The 26,202-nt window shown below is 39.0% G+C and overlaps 2 protein-coding genes and 1 long non-coding RNA gene across 3 annotated transcripts in view; all 3 read right to left on the reverse strand.

The window, feature by feature from the left end:
- Positions 1-2,808: 2,808 nt before the first annotated feature.
- Positions 2,809-8,481, reverse strand: LOC124256836. Its single transcript, XR_006893115.1, has 2 exons — positions 8,436-8,481; positions 2,809-3,673 (listed from the first exon to the last, which is right to left on the reverse strand). It is a non-coding gene; the product is annotated as an uncharacterized LOC124256836 (long non-coding RNA).
- A 150-nt stretch (positions 8,482-8,631) lies between these two features.
- LOC124256832 (B-cell receptor CD22-like) lies at positions 8,632-20,203 on the reverse strand. Its single transcript, XM_046690799.1, has 9 exons — positions 20,116-20,203; positions 19,032-19,271; positions 16,845-17,105; positions 11,481-11,741; positions 10,353-10,601; positions 9,894-10,022; positions 9,278-9,296; positions 8,808-8,881; positions 8,632-8,696 (listed from the first exon to the last, which is right to left on the reverse strand). Exons 1-9 carry the CDS (start codon positions 20,201-20,203, stop codon positions 8,632-8,634), a joined length of 1,386 nt encoding a protein of 461 aa, XP_046546755.1.
- Positions 20,204-22,109: 1,906 nt separating this feature from the next.
- The window catches only part of LOC124256833 (scavenger receptor cysteine-rich domain-containing group B protein-like), a 42,352-nt gene continuing 38,259 nt past the window's right edge, over positions 22,110-26,202 (reverse strand). The window contains exons 6-7 of the mRNA XM_046690801.1: positions 22,861-23,011; positions 22,110-22,290 (exon numbers count right to left, since the gene is read on the reverse strand). Coding sequence (XP_046546757.1) covers positions 22,110-22,290; positions 22,861-23,011 — 332 coding nt within the window. The remainder of the gene's footprint in view (positions 22,291-22,860; positions 23,012-26,202) is intronic.

Genomic DNA, 26,202 nt, shown 5'->3' on the forward strand with positions numbered 1-26,202 from the left:
GGGTCGGGCATCGTATATATTGACATTATGTGTGAAGGATGGGTGGGACATCGTATATATTGACGGTGTGTGTGAAGGATGGGTAGGGCATCGTATATATTGATGGTGTTACATCGTAAGGATCATCGTATATATTGACGGTGTGTGTGAAGGATGGTTGGTACATCGTATATATTGACATGTGTGTGTGAAGGATGGGTGGTACATCGTATATATTGACGGTGTGTGTGAAGGATGGTGGGTACATCGTATATATTGACATTGTGTGTGAAGGATGGGTGGTACATCGTATATATTGACGGTGTGTGTGAAGGATGGGTGGGACATCGTATATATTGACATGTATGTGAAGGATGGATGGTTGGTACATCGTATATATTGACGGTGTGTGTGAAGGATGGTGGTACATCGTATATATTGACATTCGTATATATGTGATTGTGTGTGATGGATGGGTTGGACATCGTATATATTGACGGTGTGTGTGAAGGATGGTTGGGTATCGTATATATTGACATTATGTGGGATGGTTGGGACATCGTATATATTGACGGTGTGTGTGAAGGATGGTGTGGTACATCGTATATATTGACGGTGTGTGTGAAGGATGGGTGGGACATCGTATATATTGACATTATGTGTGAAGGATGGGTGGGACATCGTATATATTGACAGTGTGTGTGAAGGATGGGTGGGACATCGTATATATTGACAGTGTGTGTGAAGGATGGGTGGTACATCGTATATATTGACATTATGTGTGAAGGATGGGTGGGACATCGTATATATTGACGGTGTGTGTGAAGGATGGTTGGACATCGTTTATATTGATGTGTGTTTGTGAATCGTATATATTGTTTGGGGGGGGACATCGTATATATTGACATGTGTGTGAAGGATGGGTGACATCGTATATATTGACATTGTGTGTGAAGGATGGGTATATTGTATATATATTTATTGATGGTGTGTGTCGTATATATTAACGGACATTGTGAAGGATGGTATATATCGTATATATTGACATTTGTGAAGGATGGATTGGACATCGTATATATTGACGGTATAGATGTACGGATCGTATATTGACGGATTGGAACATCGTATATATTGACACTATATATGAAGGATGGGTGGTACATCGTATATTTGACGGCATGTGTATGAAGGGGATGGGACATCGTATGTATTGACGGCATGTGTGTGGGATGGATGGGACATCGTATATTGACAGGTATGTGTGAGAGATGCGTGTGACATCGTATATATTGACAGATGTATCAAAGATGGATGGGACATCGTATACGATGACGGAGGCGGGTTAAAGTCTTCAGCAAACCATGCTTTACTGACGCGATTGGGTGGTCAGGATACCTGACTTGATGGATACATGTCATTGTATTCCAATTGTTCATGCGCAGGATTTAAATCTCTAGACTGTCTGGTCCAGACTCGGTTATTAACAGACCGCCTTAGTTTTGCTGATACAGCGTTAAATAACAAACAAATATCGAAAAAATGAAAGAAGCTTTAATTATTAATCCAATAATGATGTTTGAGGAATGAAATAAAAGTATATGGGGCAAATATAGGTAAATACACTTCATGGGAAATCATAAATGTGAATGCTTTAACATCCAATCAACCTGTATGAGACCTCGTGTTCATGCTGGGATTTTTTATTTTTTTGACGGGGTGGTCGTTATTTTTTGGTCAACAATAAAATGAGTTTCAGAACGATACAATATCACTAAATAATCGGGATACTAAACATGTCTACCTTTTCATGATAGAAGAAATATATATATACATACATATATATATATAATATCATACAGAAAAAAATATCATACAGAAAAAAGGTTAACAAGCACCACCAAAGGGATAAAAAACGAATATAATGTTAACTTTAATATGTACATCATTAAATTGAAAACTTTGAAAACTGTTGTGGAAAGTTATACCCTGTTTCTAATTACAGGTAAATGCCTCAACGTTTGGTGGTCCATATATGGCAAATGTATATCCAGGTCCCTAGTGTGGTGTAACCAGGTAATGTACCTCAACAGGATGGTTGGTGGGATACGCCATTGTCAACAAATGTCACTGATCTCATCTCTCAAATAGGCCTTAATGCCGTAAATGACTGGATAATCCCAGCATCTTGGGACTGGAAGTGACTTGTTGTAGATGGCAGGAAGTGTATTGTCACATGTGTTGACTACTTAAAGCATTAATGAGTTTGTCCAATTAATTTGGCTCATGTCAAGTAACCAGTTGAGGTATGTATACTACATACAGCCAATGTAATTGACATTATAACCAGGGAAAAATGACGCTTCTTCCAAGAAACATTGGCAAATGGCATTATATCCAGTTAGGCATTATAACCAGGAGCATTATAACTAGTGTGTTATAAAGGCAGGAAATCCGTTCTGGCAAACATATGGCATTATTTCGAGGGTACATTTAACTGAAGAACACGAGAATGACCAATGAGGTAAAATGCACTATAACCAGGGACATTATAACCAGGGTGCACTATACATCATTACATTACAAAACTGCTGTGGACAATGACTAAAATGACGTGGGAATATATTGCTGTGTACTGAGGTTAATAGCTGACATTTAACTGGAAGGACATGAGCATATAACCACACACAATGAAGAAGAGGTAGCAACTTGTACCAACATCTGACAAACCCTTATGAAACATCGAACATGGCTTCTTGTGTTACTTTTCCAACCAACCTTTCTTTGACCTATGTTAAGTCAACGTTTTTGTCAGTGAGACATTAAGTGGAATCATGTTTCAGAGTGATACACTTTTACAAAATACTGCGAACAACTAAACGAAAGAGTTCTTGTGTTTTCATGCGACAAAGGTGCCTTTTAGAAGGTTTTCAAATGTAAAATAGGTTATGTATATTTAAGATTACACTTTCTCGGTAAAGTACACAGACGTCTGGACTGAAATGTGACAACAGGCTATGGGAGCCAATTGTCACAGGGTACTGAAAATAGATGATCTAGACTACCAGTTGCGTTGCTCAGGAAATGGTACACATCATACATATCAAGCAGAAAACAAATGATAACAGGTTTTCCCTCTAAGGAAAAGGCGATGTATAATGAAAACTAAGTAATGACCATCACTACAATGTATGTAACTGACAACTGTTGTCATTGTTGTGGGATTAAATGAAAATGGTTAAAACAATCAAGACTTGCTACGCATATGGTCATTGTTGGACATTTACATGGAAGAACATGAACATGTTAAATTGTCTTTAATTACTTCTTGACCATCGTCAGGTGAATAATGAGTCATCACACGGAGTACATATAACAAATCAACGTAATGTCAGATGTCATGACAATAAGAGGATAACAATAAGAGGATAACTATAAGATGATAACAATAAGATGATAACAATAAGACGAGATCAACGGGAGAGAAGCCAATTAGGTACAGCCAAGATGCAGTGGTCTTGTTGAATCGGCACGGGGCCGAAAATCGTAAACATAGCCGAAAGGTATTTACGTGCTAACATCTATGGTAAATACTAATCGCTGATGCAGATATGTGTGTCCAGGTCACGTGATGATATCGGTATCCATAGTTACGAGAGCGACTAGTTCGTGACGATGGTGTTTTCATAGATGACCTCTGCGAAGGAAAAATGGTGTGAGTGAGTTAATATTTAACGTTACATCGGCAATATCCCAGCCATATCGTTACGAAAACAATTTATACAATAAAAAATGAAAACATTTGGAAGAGTAAAACCTGTCGACGATGGACAGTAAATATACAAGAGTATCAAAGATATGAATGTAAAACTAAAACATTTTAATTAAAGAAGACAATACAATATAAAACACGGGCTATAGATCGCCAACAACTGAAGGTAGATCACCATACTAGGGACCATGGGGACTTACAGTACCTTTGCTACCTGCATGGACCCAATCTGGATTTACACCATCCCTTCAGCCGTGGTGTTTGTAGACAAATTTACCAACAATTAAAATGACAATAATGCTACGAGTAAAAAGTGGACGATTAAATTGTACTTCGAATGTTTTGGGACTTACGTATCCTCTCAGGAGGACAATGATTTTACGGTACTTCAGCCTCCCTTGAGGAAACCGCCCCTAACAATCTAAGTTGCTAATTTAACTAACATTACTAATGTGAATCAGTGATGAAGCTGAAGTGCTGGCAATATTTCTTAAATCAGAATTAACCTGTCAGCCAAACAACAGGAGATCAGTCAGAACGTCTGATGTGACGCAGAGACCGCCATTGTCCAGAACTTAACTCCTTTCCGACTTCCAGCATTGTAAGAGATTCTTTTCAGGTCAGTTTAAACAAAATAATTTTGCAATTTATGCAATGTTTTGAAGAAAATATGTTGATCTATAATCTTCGAGGAATTTCAAAAACATGGAATTAAAATAACTGAATATTTTAGAAAATGTATCTGGAGTTATTGATACTTAGCCAAATGCCATAGTGTGATCGATGCATTCAGTGATCAACAGCATTGTGCATCGATCATCACAATTGGGAAACGATGACACCATTCGTGACCAACTAGTTAGTACTCGTGTTATTCCGTGACAAGCCGAATAACGAGTCGTGTCCCTCTGGAAGTATTTTATGAACATCAGAACTACTTCAAACAAGAACGATAACTCTGTTCCTGTTTGATTCCACTAGTACTAGCATTCGTATATTTTACTGCATGATTTTTATTTATTATTTAATTATTTCTTTTCACGAAATAAACCTCTTTGATACAAGTAAAAGAAAGAGAAAAAATATTTTACACACATATTCTAACGTAATTATTACCAGCTGTTCACCTTGTATATTTCTAAACAGGCCTCAAGAATCACAAATGGGATTTGTTTTATTGAACATGCATATAAAATATTTTTTGCCAGGTACATTAAATCCCAAAACAGATTTGTTTTTGCTCAAAAATGACTTTTATTAAAAAATATTATTAAAACTGAATATTCGTATAACCTTGTTGCCATACCCCTGGTGGAATTTTAAACTGAAAATGCTGAAAAAGATCAGACTATGTCAGAAACGTTAGACTAAAAGATGTCAAATATAAGCCCAAAGTTGCAGATTAAATTCTATTATTATGTATAAATATATTGTTTTGAAACTACCCATCAACACTCACTTAAAACATTCACTATATGTTCTGCATATATATATGTAGTTACATCGAAGATGAATTTCTCCACTAACTTGAAGGAACAAACTGCAAACCTTATGCAGATGAATTGCACAAGAATCATGCATCAAATTGCTGAAAAACATGTGCAAGTATCCTGCATGTGAACAGCTGCGTTTTGGTGTAAAGTTTTGTTAAGAAATCACCAATTGTCACTAAGTTTTATCATTTATTGAGCTCATGACAAGAATCTTTTCAACGTTGCGAATTTGTTTTACAATACATCAGTTCCTGCGTAAACAGTACCTTTAAACTATATAGTATTTTTTTGGAAAATCTAGTTTAGATCAGTTGACTGAAGTAAGTGGCTACATTTACGCTAGCCAGTCTAAACTTTTGATAGGTAGTATAATTAGATTTTAAAATGATGGAAAGCGCACGTACAATCTCCAAAACAAGCCCGCAACATCGACAGGAATACATTCACGTGGACCCATGAGAGCTGCACGTGGGTGAATTTTAAACTCTCATTATCCTTATTAAAAGCTTCACCTTAGACGACACAGTTCTGACGATATATATATTTTAAACAAACACATAATGCCATGAACGACTTCTGAAGATTTTTTTCATCAAGGCACTGGATATCATTACGCGTGTTCTGTTGGTTTGTCGTATGTAAGTACATAACATGCATCGAGAGGGGCACGAGTCTTTTTTTGAGGTTACGGAAAGGGGCGAATGGTGACGATTGCGATGACATGTGTCAACCAAGTCAGCCAACCGGACCACCTGACCCCGTTAGTCGCCTCTTATGACAAGCATGGGTGCTGAAATCCAATTCTCACCTGAATCTTCACGGGTTGACCCCAAGATGAAAATAGTTTACTGAATATATAATAGTACACCTGATACCACCTAGTGTGTCGTCATGGCACGGATAAACTATTCCTGGAGATCTTAGGCTTGACTGATTTTCTCTATCGTGATTGAGTGAGTGAATTGAGAATTACGCCGCACTCAGCAATATTCCAACTATATCGCGGCGGTCTGTAAATAATCGAGTCTGGACCAACAATCCAGTGATCAACAGCTTGAGCATCGATCTGCACAATTGGGAATCGATGACATGTGTCAACCAAGTCGGCGAGCCTGACCACCCGATCCCGTTAGTCGCCTCTTACGACAAGCATGGGTTACAGAAGAACAATATTCTAACCAGGACCCTTTTCCCTATCGAGTGCCCGAGCAAAAGATCGCGCGCCATAAGATAAGTTTAACACAGGTCTTACCATATCGTATTTTTGTGGTAAACGTATGTTACCTGATCTCAAACTACCTTACGTTGTTCTGATTCTTGCAGAATCCTGATCGGCACGAGGGCCCGTTTAATCAAATTACTCTTGAAATGCTGAATAATTTATATATGCCCAAATTAACACTTTAATATTTCAAATACTAAATTAATGTGGTTCTTTGACAGTTATCCTCCTAGAGTAATCAGTCAGGAAACGAATGAGCTGAGGTGAAATGAGGTTTAACGTCATACGAATATTTCGCTCATATGACGACGTGCGTGCTTATGTGTGACTGACTTCAGCTGGTTTTATAGTGCTAGCTCACTGAGATACCATGCCGAAGTTAAGCATGAATACCCAACTCAGACACATTATATTGACTCCGAGCCGACCAGTTCTTGTTGTACCCATTAATGCCGAGCGCTAGGCAGGGACCAACAAGTACCATATTTAAACGTTTTTTGGTATGACGCGGTCGGGGATCGAGCCCGCAACCTTCCGCTTTCTGGGCGGACGCTCTAACCACTACAGCACGGAGGCGGTTGTATACAAATGAACAAATTCTAGTGACAAATCATTATTATTATAAATAAATGCGATAAAACTATTTTTGAATTCATCTGAAAGAGTCCATTGTATGGTTCCGAGTACACCTTGAGCCATCCTCGATAATCTCCAGGCTCCAGGGTATACGTTACGATCACGCTATACAAATGGTGGAGAGTGATCGTAACGTATACCATGGAGATTATCGAGGATGACCTTGAGCAAGCGAGCAAGCGTTTGGGAATCGGGAAGTCTCATGAAAGAAAGAGACCGATTAAATTTATCATCTGATTCATTGTGTTCCAAACCGCCGACAGTTTACCTGTTTCTATCTGTGACATTTCTTCACCTTCAATTCCAAAGCTCCTATAGATATGTGCAGGGTCAGCATCTAGAACATTGTGTTAAGTTAGAATATACAGTAGGCGTCATTATTAAAGGGTCAAATGTTATATAGCGCATTAAAGAAAAGTTTCTCAGAAATAATAGAACTAAGGGTATGTCATCATAATGTTTAATGCGGTGACAAACGTGATTCAACTAAACAACCAAATCAGCGAACCTGTGATCAACAGCATTAGCATCTATCTGCGCAATTGGGAACCGATGACACGTGTCAATCAAGTCAGCGAGCCTGACCACCCAATCCCGTTAGTCGCCTCTTACGACAAACATGGGTTGCTGAAAACCAATTCTAACCCGGATCTAAACAGGTTGACTCCACAGTAGAAATAGTTATATATAACATGTATCAGGAGATAAGATGCGTCTGATCTATCGTGTCTAAACACTTATATTTCTGTTTGGCTATTGCCTATTGGGTTATGACTTCATTTCCAGGCTACTGTGTAGAATTCACAGGCACTGCAAGCTCCAAGACTGGTTGGTCACGATACTGTTGTTTGACTTCTGAATTCTATATGTAACATAGGTGTATATGTTTCTTGTTCAACTTAACTTCGGAAAAATAACAGTGAGTGAGTTTAGTTTTACGCCGCACTCAGCAATATTCCAGCTATGTTTCAGTGATTTGTAAATAGTCGAGTCTGGATCAGGCAATCCAGTGATCAACAGCGTGAGCGTGGAAACATGCCACAGGGATACATGTGTCAACCAAGTCAGCGAGCCTGACCATCCGTTAGTCGTCCCTTATGACAAGCACGGGTTGCTGAAGGTCAATTCTAACCTGGATCTTCACGGGAAGTACATTTCATAGGCACTGCAATTTCCAAGAGTGGTTAGTCCAGCTACTGCTGTAGTAGATCTGCTTCCCACGTTTTAGATGTATTGCTTTCATGTTCTTTTAATGTGTTGTGCCTGCCGCTATATAGTTGATCGATGTCAGATGCGAAGTAAAATATCTGCATATTTACAAAGATATGTTCATTACCATTGCTTGGGATCGTTCCAATTGCGCAGTACGCATTCTCAGCAGCTGGAACATAAAACAAACTCATTTGCCAAAGGCAAAAATGCCAGACAAAATACTTCCCAAAGCAGACATATTGTTCAAGCTAAAAAAGTCTTCCCTAAATTTGGCTCCCGAAACATATTGCATTGTGTATTTAGCAAACCAGCGGTGAAGATTATATGACTGTATCGCTGAAAATCCATGAGGACACCCGATATTCTCGGTAATGGTCGGCATGACCTGTAATATATACTCATGCCAATAATGATTGTCACCCCCAGCCTATTAATAACATTGAAGGGGGTGACAACCATTATTGGCATGGGTATATATATAATAATGGTGCTATACCTCCAAATGGCAGTTCCACACTCTCGTAATTCTGTTGGCTTCCTCCATCATCTGCTCTTGGCGTCGATGCAGGTCTGGTACACATGCAAAATCAAATGGGAACCATGTAATCACATTCTCGTTTATCAGACATTAGGATATATTAATTCATATATACATCATTCTTCTTCATCCTACCAACTTCAAAAATTCCACTTACAGAAGTTCAGTAAGTTTTATAACTGTACAACAGACAAAGGCCTCCACTAACTGACAAGTAAGCTATTGTAATTTATATAAAATTCATTTTTAGACATTTTTAGATAGCCTTTCAAAATTTAATAGCATTTTTGGGTCGTAACTCTATTTTTGGGTGAATAAAGAGCGAAAAAGGCAATTTTCAGTATAAAAATCACCATAACTGTTAGTAGCTTTACCAGTTACACAGGTTAACTGTTGATTAAACAATTCTAGCTATAAAATACACCCACCTCTGTGGATTCTCAATAGCTGGAACGAAAACGCAGTTGTCAATGTCATATTCAGAGCCATACTATTTAATACTATTTTCAATAGAATTTACTATTATTTGTCTGATTGAGTGAGTTAAGATTTAGAGTCACGACGGCAATATTGCAGCCTTATCGTGGCAACAATAATATACACTTTAATAATCAATAAAGTTATTTCGCAAAATCTGTCAACAAAGGACAGTAAAACAAGAGACAGAAAATTAAGACAGGCATGTAAGCATGAAAACATTTATTACAATACAGGACAATACAATATATAAACCGGGCTATAGGCCATCTACAACTGAAGCTAGATCACAATATTAAGGACCATGGTGACTTACAGTACCTTTGCCACCTGCATGGACCCCAGCTAAATTTACATCATTTCTTCAGATGTTAGCCATACGATAAAAGAACACATTTGCTACGATTAAAATCACGGACAATGAAAAATAATGTGAACTATCATTCGAGAGCTTCTCGGATTTTGTACATAGTACAGTTGGTATCAATGTAAGGCAGTCTTTTCTGTGCAGCTATGTGCATATTTAATGCCACTGATGTTATCGAGTTATACCACAAATACACTTACGTTTTGCAGTGTTTATCTTCCTCCTCTGGCAGATAATAAAGATGATGAGGATGATGATGATGGCCAGACCAACAGATCCTGTTGCTATTGCAATCACTTTATCCTTACCGCTCAAAGAGGAAGCTTGCACTGTGTCAGAAAAGAGAGAACAGATTATCAAAGTGAAAAAATGAATGTACTCTATGTGGAGATGTATGGGAAGATTTGCCTCAGATGTTGTACAAGAGTTGACATGTTCTACACAGTGTACATGCACGTCATCACCGACCACGACAACCATTGTGTCATTGATTGGTTCCACATGACTTTTGATACATGCTTATATTGTACATTATATTCTTCTAAGGTCTAACTAAGGAACTGTATTCTGTTTTAACCATCAGGTAAAGCATTAACCACAAATTCAGTTTTGCTCAACGTCTTGGCAGAACACATGTCAGCGATATTGGGGCTACTCACAGACTGTGATGCTTGTTTCAACTGTTGATGTCCCTTGTCTATTGGTAGCAGAGCACGATAGGTTCCCCGAATCAGAAGATGACACGAGTTTAAGAAACGTCTGTCCGTAACTGATATCGCCGTTGTGACGCCACATGTAGGAGCTGACGGCTGGGTTTGCATCGTCAACCACACATTCAACTTCAACAGCATTCCCGGCCGTGACTCTGATGACATCTCGCCTTGTGGACAGGTGGATCTCCGGTGGATCTTATGTCAGATACAAGATTCCAGTTCATGTTTTACAAGGTTTGAAAAATAACCACAGCATCAAACATTCACAGTGCACAATGCACAATATCATAAGACATTTATAACCCGTGAAAAGAATCTGTCTGATGGTATATAAATAATAGCGGGAAAAAACACATCCATAAGAAATTTCTTCCAAATGAAGAATCGACTGTACAGATATACAATTTCATATATTATGAGCATGTGTTTACGAATCACTATCAAAAGTGTAGTATGTTCAAGAAAAGCAAATCTCCTCGACATGTCTATCATAAAAAACCTTTGAAGACTTTACTGAGGCTTTGAATGTTGTAACCTTAACTGAACATGTTCTGAGCAAGCGTTGTACAACACTCTTTATATGTACCTCAGAAGTTGTGAACTGTTAACAGCAAAAATAGCTCAACATGAAGGGAATGTTGCCTATCGGGGAGTTGACATCATCCCTTTCGTCATACAGCCTTATGTTTTTTTATTGAGAATAGCTAATTACCTTAGAGGCTAAACGGGCTATTTATGCCAAATGAATGTTATTATAATTTGCAAACCAACTACATTTGATGGTCACCGGTCTGGTTTAAAGAGTATGTGGTTCTGAATGCATCCCTAAATCTTTGTGTAAAATAGGGTATTGCTAGTTCACCTCTTACATTCACTGGCACTACATTTATTGTTTGAACAAAATGATGTAACGACCAGAGGATGACGTTACCTTCAATATTATAGCACCGATGTGACGTCAGGGCGTTCAGGACAGCTTCCAATACATGTGCAATGAAACTGAAGTATAATCCTGAATTCATCTCCCAATATCAATCAAGTGAGCAATAATATTAAGTAAACAGTTGCCCTTACATTTTATATTTATAGTTGCATCTGCCCGCCCAGGCGTCATCATGTGCCCATCGTCAGCAGTACAGGTCAGTTGCCCTTGGTCAGACTTGGTTATGTCACGTTTGAGGAAGGTCGACCCTGTGCTTATTCGTCCGTTGTGAGACCACCTGAATGTGTGGACAGCAGGGTTGGCATAATCCACGACACACTGCACACGGAGGTCTTCACCGACACCAACATCAATGAAGTCATTGCTCGGTTCCAGATGTACCTCTTGCGGGTCTGGAGACATATATATATGTGATCTATTGTCAAACGCAGACTTTGTACACTATGCATGACATGTTACAATGTTTGTTGAACAAGGAAGGAGGACAATTTCATGGATGGCTTGTCAACTTCTTTATTATAAGTAACATAAAGATTTTATTTTCTACACTTAGTAATTAAGAACCACTACAGCAGACATTTGCCAATGTACACCGATGGAAAACAGCGTTTCGGAGTATATACATATTCCTTCATCAGGCAAATCATTCATCATTCATCAATCACCTGATAAAGGAATATGTATATGTCTGCTGTAGTGGTTCTTAATTACTAAGTATAGACAATAAAATCTTTATGTTACTTATAATAAAGAAGTTTACAAGCCATCCATGAAATTGTCCTCCTTCCTTGTTCAACAAACATGGGGGAGGCAGAGCCTTCTGCTCCTTCAGTAAAATTGCTCGTGGCAACCACGGAATTTTCTTTGTTCTTATTTTCTTTATTACCTTTATAAACAAAAAACACTTTCACTTGGATACAGAAACACCATTTACGACCAGGCAAGTTACGATTACTCTAAGATTCTTTAACTATGGATACAAATAACAAAATTAGCATAGTTTCAGGTAATTGTAGAGGCCTAGATGAAAAAGGTAAACGTAAAGAAGTCATGAATTTATATAGAAAAAAGATATTCTCAATCATATGTTTACAAGACATACATATTTCTGCAGAGTATGAGAACACAATGAGAATTGAATGGGGTTTAGAATGGGGTTTTAAATTGCTCCATATAAGTCCAACTCAAGAGGTGTTTCCATTCTTCTAAATAATAATTTTGAATATGAAATACACAATGTTTCTAAAGACGAAAACGGAAATTACATAATTTTAGATATAACTGTTGATGACATAAGATTAACCCTTACAAATGTATATGGACCGAACTCTGATAGTCCTTCCTTTTATATATATTTATTTGATAAGATTGTAAATATGGGTAACGATTCAATTGCAGTATGTGGAGATTGGAATCTTGTCTTAGACCCCTCCATAGACCTTGAAAACTATAAACACATTAATAACCCACAGGCTCGTAAGACTGTCTTGGACCAAATAGACAATTTAAACTTAATAGACGCATGGAGAGAGTTAAACCCTAAATCAAAAACGTATACATGGTCGAAAAAGAATCCTCGCCAACAAGCCAGATTAAAATTTCTTCTTGGTAACTGAAGACCTCTTTAACATAAATAGTAATATATCCATCATACCTGGTTATAAAAGTGACCATTCTGCTGTAACGTTATCTTTATCAACACAAAAAAATAAGGAAAAGTGACGCGGCTATTTAACACATCATTATTGAGATGAGAGGAATATATAACACTAGTAATTGACTTACTTAATGAAACAAAACGAGAATACGCAGACCCTACATATTCAGATGAAGAATTAAACGAGATTAATGATGAACACCTACGTTTGACTATCAGTGACACTCTATTTTTAGAGACATTTTTAATGAAACTTAGAGGAAAATCCATCTCATACTCTTCATATCTTAAGAAAAGCAGAACTGCAAAATATAAAGAACTAGAGGAGAATATATGTCATATAGAAGATGAAATAAGAAGTAACTTCCAAAACGTTAATGGAACACTTTTGCTGATTTATCTAAAAATTAAAATGAATTGGAAAAAATAAAAGAAGAAGAAATAAAAGGAATCCAAGTTAGAAATAGAATCCAGTGGTATGAAGAAGGGGATAAACCTACAAATTATTTTTGTCATTTAGAAAATAGAAACTATACAAACAAACTTATTAACTCCCTTATTATTGATAATGGTGAAGAAATAGCAGATGGACGAGAAATAATATTGGAACAAAAGTGATTCTATGAAAACCTGTATAAATCAAATTGTGACATAGATGAAGACATTAAAGCTGTATTCGAACATATTGCTACTCCTTCTTTAAATAAAGAACAGTCAAATGAACTAGAGCGCGATATTAGTGTTGAAGAACTTTCGTATGCTGTTAAATCAATGAAAAATAACAAAGTCCAGGTTTAGATGGCTTCCCTATCGAATTCTTCAAATTTTTCTGGAAAAATCTGAAAATTTGGATTCACCGATATATAAAAGAAACTTTCAACCAGAATTTTATGACTACGACAATGAATAGAGGAGTAATTACATGTATCCCTAAGCCGGGTAAGGATAGAAGATACCTAAAGAATTGGCGACCTATCTCTCTCCTAAACGCATTGTATAAAGTTATAAGTACTTGTATAACAAACAGGATTAAAAAAACTTTGAATTTTCTTATAAACGAAAATCAAACAGGATTCATTCCAGGAAGATGCATTACGGAAAACATTAGACTTCTTTATGACATTATGTTTGAAACTAAAAGGCAAAACATAAAAGGTTTACTAATCTTAATTGACTTTGAAAAAGCTTTCGACACCAACACCGTGTCAAAATTATTCATTAAGATGGTCCTAGACAAGTTTGGTTTTGGAAGTAACATTCAAAGATGGGTTAACATATTGATTTCTAATGCCTCCTCGTGTATGATACAGAATGGTCACTTGTCCACGTTCTTCGATAATGAGAGGTGATGTAGACAGGGTGATCCCATATCTCCATATTTATTCTTATTGGTAGCAGAAATAACAGGAATAATGATCAGCGACAACCACAGAATAAAAGGAATTGTTTTAAACGACATGGAACATGTTATTGGTCAGTATGCAGATGACACTGAATTATTTTTGGACGGTTCCGAAACCTCTCTAAATGAAGCTATGAAAACTTTGCTTTCCTTTTACAAGATGTCAGGTTTGAAAATAAATATTGATAAAACAAAAGTAGTATGGCTAGGCTCAATGGCAGGTAGTAAAATAGTTCTATCCCAGGACTATAAGCTGGATTGGCATAATGAGAATTTCGAAGTATTGGGAATCAAATTAAATGCTCATTTAGAAAACCTATGGGTAATCAATACAAAGAAGAGACTCGAAAATATAAAAAGAATTCTACTGAATTGGAAAAGACGCAATTTAACGTTGATAGGGAAAATAACCGTCGTTAAAAGTTTAGCTTTATCCACGATTGTCCACATCCTCTCTTCTCCCCCTAATCCCCCAAAAACATTTATTACTGATTTGAACAGATTATTCTTCAAATTTATATGGAATGATAAAACTGATTAAATAAAACGAATTAATTTAGTACGAAGGTACGAAGAAGATGGTCTAAGAATGGTCGACGTGAAAACCTTTATCGACTCTTTAAAACTTTCATGTTTGAAGAGATATATTTCAAAACCTAAGAACTATGCTCTCGCCGGTTTCCCTCTACAAAACCTTCTTTTTTTTAGGAGCCAACATCACAAAACATTATAATATTAAAAATCCATTTTGGAAAGATTCTCTTGATGCCTGGCATAGATATGTTAAAAGATCGGTATGTAACAATAACGACATTAATGAAATACTCATGCAGCCACTATGGTTAAATCACCAGTGTAACCAGCCAAGTTTGATCATTCATAACTGGATTAAATGTGGAATAGTTTATATTAAAGATATTTGTAACGACCACGCATTTCTAACATTTGCAGAACTTAAGGCAAAATTTGGTATTAAAGGTACTGTACTTGACTTTAATCGTGTTCTCCTTAGTATACCCAAACAGTGGAAAGAAGTTATACGAACAAACAACAATTTTAATATACCGTCGTTATCTATGTGCTCTCCTTGGAACGATTTGATTAAACCTAGTAAAGGTTCAAGGATATTCTATGATAATTTTATATCTGACTATAACATTCCGAATGTGTGTCTCAAATGGAACGGGGAACTAAATGAGTTGATAAATTGGAAAACCATATTTTCACAATATAGACAATGCACTAAAGACACGAAACTCTTAGATTTTCAATATAAGTTTTTGCATAGAGTCATTTACACTAAACGAGAATTACTAAAAATGAAATTGATAGATAATGACCTATGTACATTATGTGGTTCAGTAAGTGAGGATATTTACCATGTATACCTTGATTGTCCAACCATCAAAATGTTCTGGTCAGAATTTAACAATTTTATAACTCAAGTCCTTGGTAAAACGTATGAAATGTCAAACCATGATATTCTATTTTGTTGCAGTAGTAACCACTTACTCAACCACATGATACTATTGGCAAAGCGCCACATTTTCGTAATGAATATAAAAGGACACAAACCTAGCTTCACCATCTACAGAACATTATTAAAAGATGTCTACGAGATAGAGAAATTTATCGAGAAGAAAAAAACGATAATATGAAACATTTTTTACAGAAAATGGAATGTCCTAGATGCAGTCCTGTAATTTATTTTTTAGTCTTTCTTGTTCAATTCTCTGTAATATTAGCTAGCATCTCAATTGTTAATCTATATTCCCAGTACCATATGTTATACATTGTCTGCTTTTTATTATGCAACCTGTACCATTCTACTCTACCCACATATCTTGTTCAAATGTAACCAAGTAAAGTGAATAAAAGCATCAAACATTTTTTTAACCTTAACTGAACATGTTCTGAGCAAGAGTTGTACTACACTCTTTATATGTACCTCAGAAGTTGTGAACTGTTAACAGCAAAAATAGCTCAACATGAAGGGAATGTTGCTTATCGGGAAGTTGACATCATCCCTTTCGTCATACAGCCTTATGTTTTTTTGTTGAGAATAGCTAATTACCTTGGAGGCTAAACGGGCTATTTATGCCAAATGAATGTTATTATAATTTGCAAACCAACTACATTTGATGGTCACCGGTCTGGTTTAAAGAGTATGTGGTTCTGAATGCATCCCTAAATCTTTGTGTAAAATAGGGTATTGCTAGTTCACCTCTTACATTCACTGGCACTACATTTATTGTTTGAACAAAATGATGTAACGACCAGAGGATGACGTTTCCTTCAATATTATAGCACCGATGTGACGTCAGGGCGTTAAGGACAGCTTCCAATACATGTGCAATGAAACTGAAGTATAATCCTGAATTCATCTCCCAATATCAATCAAGTGAGCAATAATATTAAGTAAACAATTGCCCTTACATTTTATATTTATAGTTGCATCTGCCCGTCCAGGCGTCATCATGTGCCCATTGTCAGCAGTACAGGTCAGTTGCCCTTGGTCAGACTTGGTTATGTCACGTTTGAGGAAGGTCGACCCTGTGCTTGTTCGTCCGTTGTGAGACCACCTGAATGTGCGGACAGCAGGGTTGGCATAATCCACGACACACTGCACACGGAGGTCTTCACCGACACCAACATCAATGGTGTCACTTTTCGGTTCCAGATGTACCTCTGGCGGGTCTGGAGACATATATATATGTGATCTATTGTCAAACGCAGACTTTGTACACTATGCATGCTGCAATATCACATGAAACGGAATTTGTAAAACGAATGACATGTTACAATGTTTGTTGAACAAGGAAGGAGGACAATTTCATGAATGGCTTGTCAACTTCTCTATTATAAGTAACACAAAGATTTTATTTTCTACATTTAGTAATTAAGAACCACTACTGATAAAGGAATATGTATATACTCCGAAACGCTGTTTTCCCTGGGTGTGCATTGGCAAATGTCTGCTGTAGTGGTTCTTAATTACCAAGTATAGAAAATAAAATCTAAATTTACAAGAGTAAATATAGTAAAATGAAATATTTGAGATTTCTTTGTGATATTTGTAGCATCGGTGGCTCAACTGGATATTGGGGCTGTAAACTGTCAGGACCTCCCAGACACCTGTACCGCCTCCGTGGTGTAGTGGTTAGAGCGTCCGCCCGGAGAGCGGAAGGTCGCGGGTTCGATCCCCGACTGCGTCATACCAAAAGACGTTAAAATATGGTACTTGTTGGTCCCTGCCTGGCGCTCGGCATTAATGGGTACAACAAGGACTGGTCGGCTCGGAGTCAGTATAATGTGTCTGAGTGGGATATTCATGCTTCACTGCGACATGGTATCTCAGTGGGCTGGCACTATAAAACCAGTCTGGGCTAGTACAAGCCGCCGCACATACACATACACACGCATGCACGTCGTCATATGAGCGAAACATTCTCAAGCACGACGCTAAACCCAATTTCACCTCACCACCCCAGACACCTGTAATCATGGTTTGACTACAATATTCACCCTAACTCTGATGACTGATTTTTCAGCAACATGCCTTTGGGTTTCATTTCACATCAAGCACACAAGGTGTCCAATATGACCTTAAACCAAGCTTAAAAATATACCCTTTAAAAATAGGGGAACCTCATTTGGATGGGAAGTATAAGCGTTAACAAAGTTCTCAAAGACAAACATCTCAGGTCACGAATCAGTTGAAGTTAAGCAACGTCGAGCTTTGGCAATCCTTGGATGGGTGACCGTGTTTGGCAGCTTGACTCCTGAGAGTTTCTAGGACTTCAGTCCTGCCCCACAACGTGTGATTCATGTGGTCTCACCTTAGACAAGTGAGTTTGTTCAAATTGCCTCTGTTCACCCAGCAGAAAATGGGTACCCGGTTGGACAAATTCGTGTGACTATAACCTTCTAGCGCCTAACAGGCAGCTTGGGTTATCCGGGGTAATAAGAATCAGATTCTGATTAAGCGCCGCGAGCAATCACTTGGTGTTTGGAGACTGTGCGCTATAGAAGATGACTTACTTATTATTATCTTATGAACGCACCACCATTTCTCTTTATCACCACCACTAAACACAACGCATGGGATGCACGTACACAACACAGTAGCCCCATACATGAGCATGATGTGTCATTCTTTATTTTGACGGTTTTCAAGAAGGTCCAAAACTCACTGTAGACCATTGATTTTGACAATCATCTTGCATCACGCAGTTGCCGGTGTTTGTTTCCAACCGGGTCTTGTTTTGTTTGAACATGAAAATCCTACACATCCAATTTTCACGTCATACACCAGTCATCTTTCAAGAGCGATTACTGTGCAAACGACTATGGCCATAAGGAAGTGCAAGTGGTGATGCACTCTCAAAACATTCATTATTATCCCATCAACTCTGATTGACTCAGATATATCTCCAGATTGTTTTCATCGTAAATTTAAAATGAAGTTCCCCTACTTTTTTAAGAGCATACTTGAATGCTTGTCAGACAAACAATTCCTCACTACTTCTCTCCAAACAATCATGTGTCTTCTTCCAAATGCCTTTATCCATTCTTTTAAAAACATTTTGATGTCTTTTATTATGGATACCATGGAACACTTACACCACACGTTGATTCGAGTGGAGACCGCCACATTCTGGACACTGCATGTTAAGTTGTCCGAGTCAGACTTGGATGTGATTGTTTTACTGAATGTTTGTCCGCTGTAGCGACGTCCACTGTGTGTCCATCTGAACGAAGTAACTGGAGTCTTCGAGTAATCGATCACACACTTGAAACTGATGGGCTGACCAAGAAAGACGTTGAGGACACTACCTGGTGGCTCCAGGTGGATCAGAGTATCTAAAAGACGGGGACATAGTAGTTGAGTGAGTTTAGTTTTACGCCGCACTTAGCAATAATCCAGCTATATGGCGGCAGTCTGCCATTCCATTCCTGTCCATTCCATTCCTTCCATTCCATTTCCATTCCTCCATTCCATCCATTCCCATCCATCCATTCCATTCCATCCATTCCATCCATCCATCCCATCCATCCATCCATTTCCATTCCATTCCCATCCATTCCATCCATTCCATCCATTCCATTCCATCCATTCCATTCCTTCCATTCCATCCATTCCATCCATCCTTCCATTCCATTCCTTCCTTCATTCCATTCCATTCCTTCCATTCCATTCCATTCCATTCCATTCCATTCCATTCCATTCCATTCCTCCATCCATTCCTTCCATTCCATCCATTCCATTCCATTCCATTCCATCCATTCCTTTCAAACCTGCCTCCTCGTCACACCACCCACATCACTACATTGTCAAACTCCACCATTGTCCTCCACTTGTCCATTCCTCCATTCCATCCACTACATTGTCAAACCTGCCTCCACGTCCACCACACCACATCACTACATTGTCAAACCACTCATTCCATTGTCACGTTCCCCACATCACTACATTGTCAAACCTACCTCCACGTCACACCATCCCACATCACTACACATTGTCAAACCTGCCTCCACGTCCACCACCCCACATCACTACATTTTCACCACATCACTACATTGTCAAACCTGCCTCCACGTCACACCACCCCCACATCACTACCTCCATGTCAACTACACCTTGCCTTCCACGTCACACACACCACCCACCATGTCACACCACCTCTACATCATTGTCCAAACCTGCCTCCACGTCCATCCATTGTCACACCCTCACACGTCACACCACTCACATTGTCAAACTCTGCTCTACGGCACACCATATCACTATCCATTGTCACACCTGCCATGTCACAGCACCTAACATCACTACATTGTCAAACCTGCCTCCACGTCACACTCCACCCCACATCACTACATTGTCAAACCTCTGCCTCCACGTCACACCACCCCATCATCACTACATTGTCCGTTCAAACCTGCCTCCACGTTGTCCACCACCCACACCATACAACATTGTCAAACCTGCCTCCACGTCACACCACCCCACATCACTACATTGTCAAACCTGCCTCCACGTCACACCACCCCCACATCACTACATTGTCAAACCTGCCTCCAATCGTTGCTATCCCCTACATCACTACATTGTCAAACCTGCCTCCACGTCACACCACCCACATCACTACATTGTCAAACCAGCCTGCCTCCACGTCACACCACCCTACATCACGTTGTCAAACCTGCCTCCACGTCACACCACATCACTACATTGTCAAACCTGCCTCCACGTCACACCACACCACATCACTACATTTCCATTGTCAAACCTGCCTCAAACCTGCTTCCACGTCACACCACATCACATCATCACATTGTCAAACCAGGCCTCCACGTCACACCACACCACATCACTACATTGTCAAACCTGCCTCCACGTCACACCACCTCACATCACTACATTGTCAAACCTGCCCTGCGTCACATTGTCACAGCCACGTCCACTCACTACATTGTCATTTGTCAAACCTTGCCTCCACGTCACACCACCCCACATCACTACCTGTCACCTTCCACTACCATGTCACCACATCACTACATTGTCAAACCTGCCTCCACGTCACACCACACCACATCACTACATTGTCAAACCTGCCTCCACGTCACACCACCCCACATCACTACATTGTCAAACCTGCCTCCACGTCACACCACCCCACATCACTACATTGTCAAACCTGCCTCCACGTCACACCACATCACTACATTGTCAAACCTGCCTCCACGTCACACCACCCCACATCACTACATTGTCAAACCTGCCTCCGCGTCACACCACATCACTACATTGTCAAACCTGCCTCCACGTCACACCACCCCACATCACTACACCTGCCTTCACACAACAAACCTTGCCTCCACGTCACACAACCCCATCATCACTACATTATCAAACCTGCCTCCACGTCACACCACATCACCACATTGTCAAACCTGCCTTCACGTCACACCACCTCACGTCACAAATTGGAAAAAATTGTCAAACCTGCCTACACGTCACACCTCACAAATTGATATTTCATACTCAGCCACCGCGGCTTTTACAAAATGGAAGTCGGACAACTGGTAGTCTAGACTGCGGACTTTGTGTATCCCTGTGATTGGTCTAGGCGTCTGACTTTGTGTGCTGGCGATTAAGTGCATGACTCTGAGGGTGTGGGTTCGATTCCCGGATGAAAGTCATCCTTAAAAAAGTACTAGAATCTGTACTTTACTGAGAAAGTGTAATCCCAAATATAACATATGTTACATTTGACCACTTTCAGTCACGATATGGCTGAAATATTGCCAATGTGACTTTAAATTTTAACTCACTCACTCACTTTTTAAAATGGTATTGTGTATTTCATAGCTTTCGGACGTGGGAGCCCAGCCAATTAACGCTTATCAGAGGGGAACACAAAGTCCGCAGTCTAGACTACCAGTTGTCCGACTTCCATTTTGTGGAAGCCGCGGTGGCTGAGCGGTCTAGGCGTCTGCTTTTGTGTGCACGCGATTAGGTGCCTGACTCTGAGAGTGTGGGTTCGAATCTGTACTTTACTGAGAAAGTTTAATTCTAAATATAACATATGTTGCATTTGACCACTTTCTAAAATGGCATTGTGTAATTCAATGAAGCAATGAACTGTTACAACAAGACATAATATTGCACCCTCTTTATCAGAGTCTCAATAAACATCTTTACTTACCGTTAGGACACTGTATTCGGACTACTCTTGATGATGACAAGTTATCCTTAACCCAAGGGTAATGAATACATTCGTTCAGAGTGAGTTCAGTGCCCAGACAATGAACCTTTTCTACGATATCACGTCGTGATTCGCTGCCGGTGTTTGAAAATGAGCTGGCTTTGGCTGATATGCTAAATGTAAATAAGAGTGTATCAAACTGTTTTAAAACATTTGCTGGGTTTATTGAAAAAATGGTCAAAGGTGTGTCAAATCTATATCGTGGAATTTTAATAGGGTGCTTACTGAAAAAAACCCATACTTCATATTTTTCACATAAAGGAAAATGACATTGGATGTATAGACTGACTTTTCAGGTGAGGTGAAATTTGGTTTTAACGTCGTGCTTGAGAATATTTCGCTCATATGACGACGTGCATGCGTGTGTATGTGTATGTGCGGCGGCTTGTACTAGCCCAGACGGAAGCTGGTCTTATAGTGCTAGACCACTGAGATACCATGCCGCAGTGAAGCATGAATACCCCACTCAGACACATTATACTGACTCCGAGCCGACCTTGTTGTACCCATTAATGCCGAGCGCCAGGCAGGGACCAACAAGTGCCATATTTTAACGTCTTTTGGTATGACGCAGTCGGGGATCGAACCCGCGACCTTCCTCTCTCCGGGCGGACGCTCTAACCACTACACCACGGAGGCAGTCCTGAGGTTTCAGACAAGAAGAATATCATTATATGTCTTACGTGTTGTATCCCAACATTCTGCAGGCAACCTTTGCTTCTTCGACTCCAAACCCAGAGTAACGAACTCTTCCCCACCGTCCTCCATAGAACAGCTCCAGAACTCCTTCTTCTGACTCGTTGGTGGCGGAGAAAAGTCTTGCCTCGGTAGCCTCTGAGGTAGACATAATGATAGCATAATTTGGATAAATGTGTTGATATCAGGTGTTGGTTTGACTCTAACATACATGTTCATTCCAAAGATATTGATTTGTGCATAACCATCATCTTGATATTGAAGATAACATGTCTTAACAGAAAATGGCATTCAGAATTGGAGTAAGTGAGTGCGTTAAGATATTAAGTGACATAGGCAAGACTTCAAACATATCGTGACTTAAAACAAGTTATAAATTCGTAATAAATAAAGGTAAATAATAAACCCTGTCAAACAGTTCAGTAGTAACGCCAGGAGGTGTACACGCCACACAAACGATGCCTAGACTAGCGACTGAGCAGGGGAATGGGCATTGGAAAGTTGCAATTAAACCACAATAAATATATACCATATCAACCTGTCGTCGAAGGACAGTAAAAATACAAGAATATCACAGATTTGGTTAAAAACTTGTATGTTGTACTAAAATCTATGACTGCAGAAAACAATACAAAATAAAATAACAAGCTACTGATCGCCAGCAACTGAAGGTAGATCACCATACCAGGGACCATGGGGACTTACAGTACTCTTACTTTTCTGCATGGACCCCAGCTGGATTTACACCATCCCCTCAGGTGTTGGCGATATTGCAGAAATTTAGCCGATCATTAAAAGAACAACTATTCTACATTAGCAAGTTTATTATGTAATTCAATTATGTCAAGTAAAACTGGATGTTGACACGAATTGTTTTGAATAGCCTGAAAGCAGTAGAAATGCATAATAACAGCAAAACGTCTATAAAGTTACATTAAATGATTCGCTAGTTACAGTTTAGAAAAACTTAAATCTATTTGAAAGTAGTATGTTTTTTTGTGAACAGAGTCAAGAATGAGCTGATTTATGATGTTGCTTGAAGTTTGATTACCATGGAGAACTGAATTTAAGTCAAAACCATTAGTGTAGAAGTATTTGTCTGATCTTATTAAGTCATAACAAGGGCAAGAAAAGAAGTAATGGAGAGAATCTTCCCATGGATACGCACATGCACAATTCGGATTATTTGAAATATGTCTATCAAAACAATGAGCGTTCAAGTAGTCCTTGTCACCAAGACCATCAAAAGACCCTTAACACCACAGAGACCAGCTCCAAGCCTGCTCCATCCCTCATCAGAATGACAATTCCATACATAGGACCTATCATCCACAAGATCATCATCAAGAACCAAGCCAGTATTGACGTCACATTCTCTAGTGGCAAGATCATCAAGAATCTTCTAAGAGCGAACGGCAGAGGATCCAGCACTGCAAGCCCCAACCCAAGAGGATGCATCTGTTAAATTCCATGTAGTTGCGGACAAATGTACATCGGAGAAACGCTGCGACCTGTCAACACAAGACTCAAGGAACACCAGGCCTCCGTCAACAAGCTCGACCAGAAGTCTGCCATATCGGAACACATCCTAAAGAACAAGGACCACACCATCAAACGGGAAGCCACCAAAATCCTGTCCAGCAACAACAACTGGCGCCAAAGGAAGCTTCAGGAAGCCATAGACATACGGAAACGTCAGCCAGCAATGAACCGTGACCAAGGAATCTACCTACCATGTTCTTGGGACTCACTTATCTAAATACATACCTTCTCATCCCATGTGGTTTAAACATTCAACATATTTTTATTCAAATTAAATTGAATAGGGATCGGTGAACAAGCTGTAAGCTTATATGAACACCTCTCCCTTACAAAACAAATAATAATTACATAGTTTGGCTGTTAGTCATGTATACGCTGTACATAGTCCAAAAAAGAAGAGAGGTATGTCGACATCATAGGTTGAGAGTAAACAATCATTATCTTGAGAAAAGGGCGTACAAATCTGCCTGATTTTACGATATATAAATGAACAGATTCAAGAATCTGCATATTTACAGGTGCAGTTGCATGGACATTTCCGAATAATACTGAGTCTTATGTATATCCTTTTGGCAAAAGTACATGTTATTTCAAGTTACAGTATATATTGGACAAGTAAAGAAAAAAGTGAAAACTATCCTCATTTGCTAGTCCACATGAGCATATCGGACTTTCTAAAATGTATCTTTCATATTTGTGAGCATTGAGGTCACTGCAGCCAAGTCGCAGGCGGGAATGAACGGTTTGAGCAAAACGGCTTCCATAGTCACTCTTGTTTGTAGTGCATGCTGGCCTCCCTTACCTCATGGTTATACGGTATCACTGGCCTCCCCGTGTTATTCTTCTATACCCTATCATTACTGTGTCATTCTATAACCTATCAATTGCCATGTTGTTTTAGCCTATCACTGACCTCCTCGTGTTTGTATTATATCCCATCACATGTATTACCATGCTGTTTTAGCGTATCACTGGCCTCCTCGTGTTTGTATTATATCCCATCAAATCAATTACCATGTTGTTTTAGCGTATCGCTGGCCTCCTCGTGTTTGTATTATATCCCATCAAATCAATTACCATGTTGTTTTAGCGTATCACTGGCCTCCTCGTGTTTGTATTATATCCCATCAAATCTATTACCATGTTGTTTTAGTGTATCACTGACCTCCTCGTGTTTGTATTATATCCCATCACATCTATTACCATGTTGTTTTAGTGTATCACTGACCTCCTCGTGTTTGTATTATATCCCATCACATCTATTACCATGTTGTTTTAGTGTATCACTGACCTCCTCGTGTTTGTATTATATCCCATCACATCTATTACCATGTTGTTTTAGCGTATCACTGGCCTCCTCGTGTTTGTATTATATCCCATCACATCTATTACCATGTTGTTTTAGCGTATCACTGGCCTCCTCGTGTTTGTATTATATCCCATCACATCTATTACCATGTTGTTTTAGTGTATCACTGGCCTCCTCGTGTTTGTATTATATCCCATCAAATCTATTACCATGTTGTTTTAGTGTATCACTGACCTCCTCGTGTTTGTATTATATCCCATCACATCTATTACCATGTTGTTTTAGTGTATCACTGACCTCCTCGTGTTTGTATTATATCCCATCACATCTATTACCATGTTGTTTTAGCGTATCACTGGCCTCCTCGTGTTTGTATTATATCCCATCACATCTATTACCATGTTGTTTTAGTGTATCACTGACCTCCTCGTGTTTGTATTATATCCCATCAAATCTATTACCATGTTGTTTTAGTGTA

The sequence above is a fragment of the Haliotis rubra genome, unplaced genomic scaffold (genome assembly GCF_003918875.1).
Source record: "Haliotis rubra isolate DU_JTF1 unplaced genomic scaffold, ASM391887v1 Scf64, whole genome shotgun sequence".
Lineage (NCBI taxonomy): Eukaryota > Metazoa > Mollusca > Gastropoda > Lepetellida > Haliotidae > Haliotis > Haliotis rubra.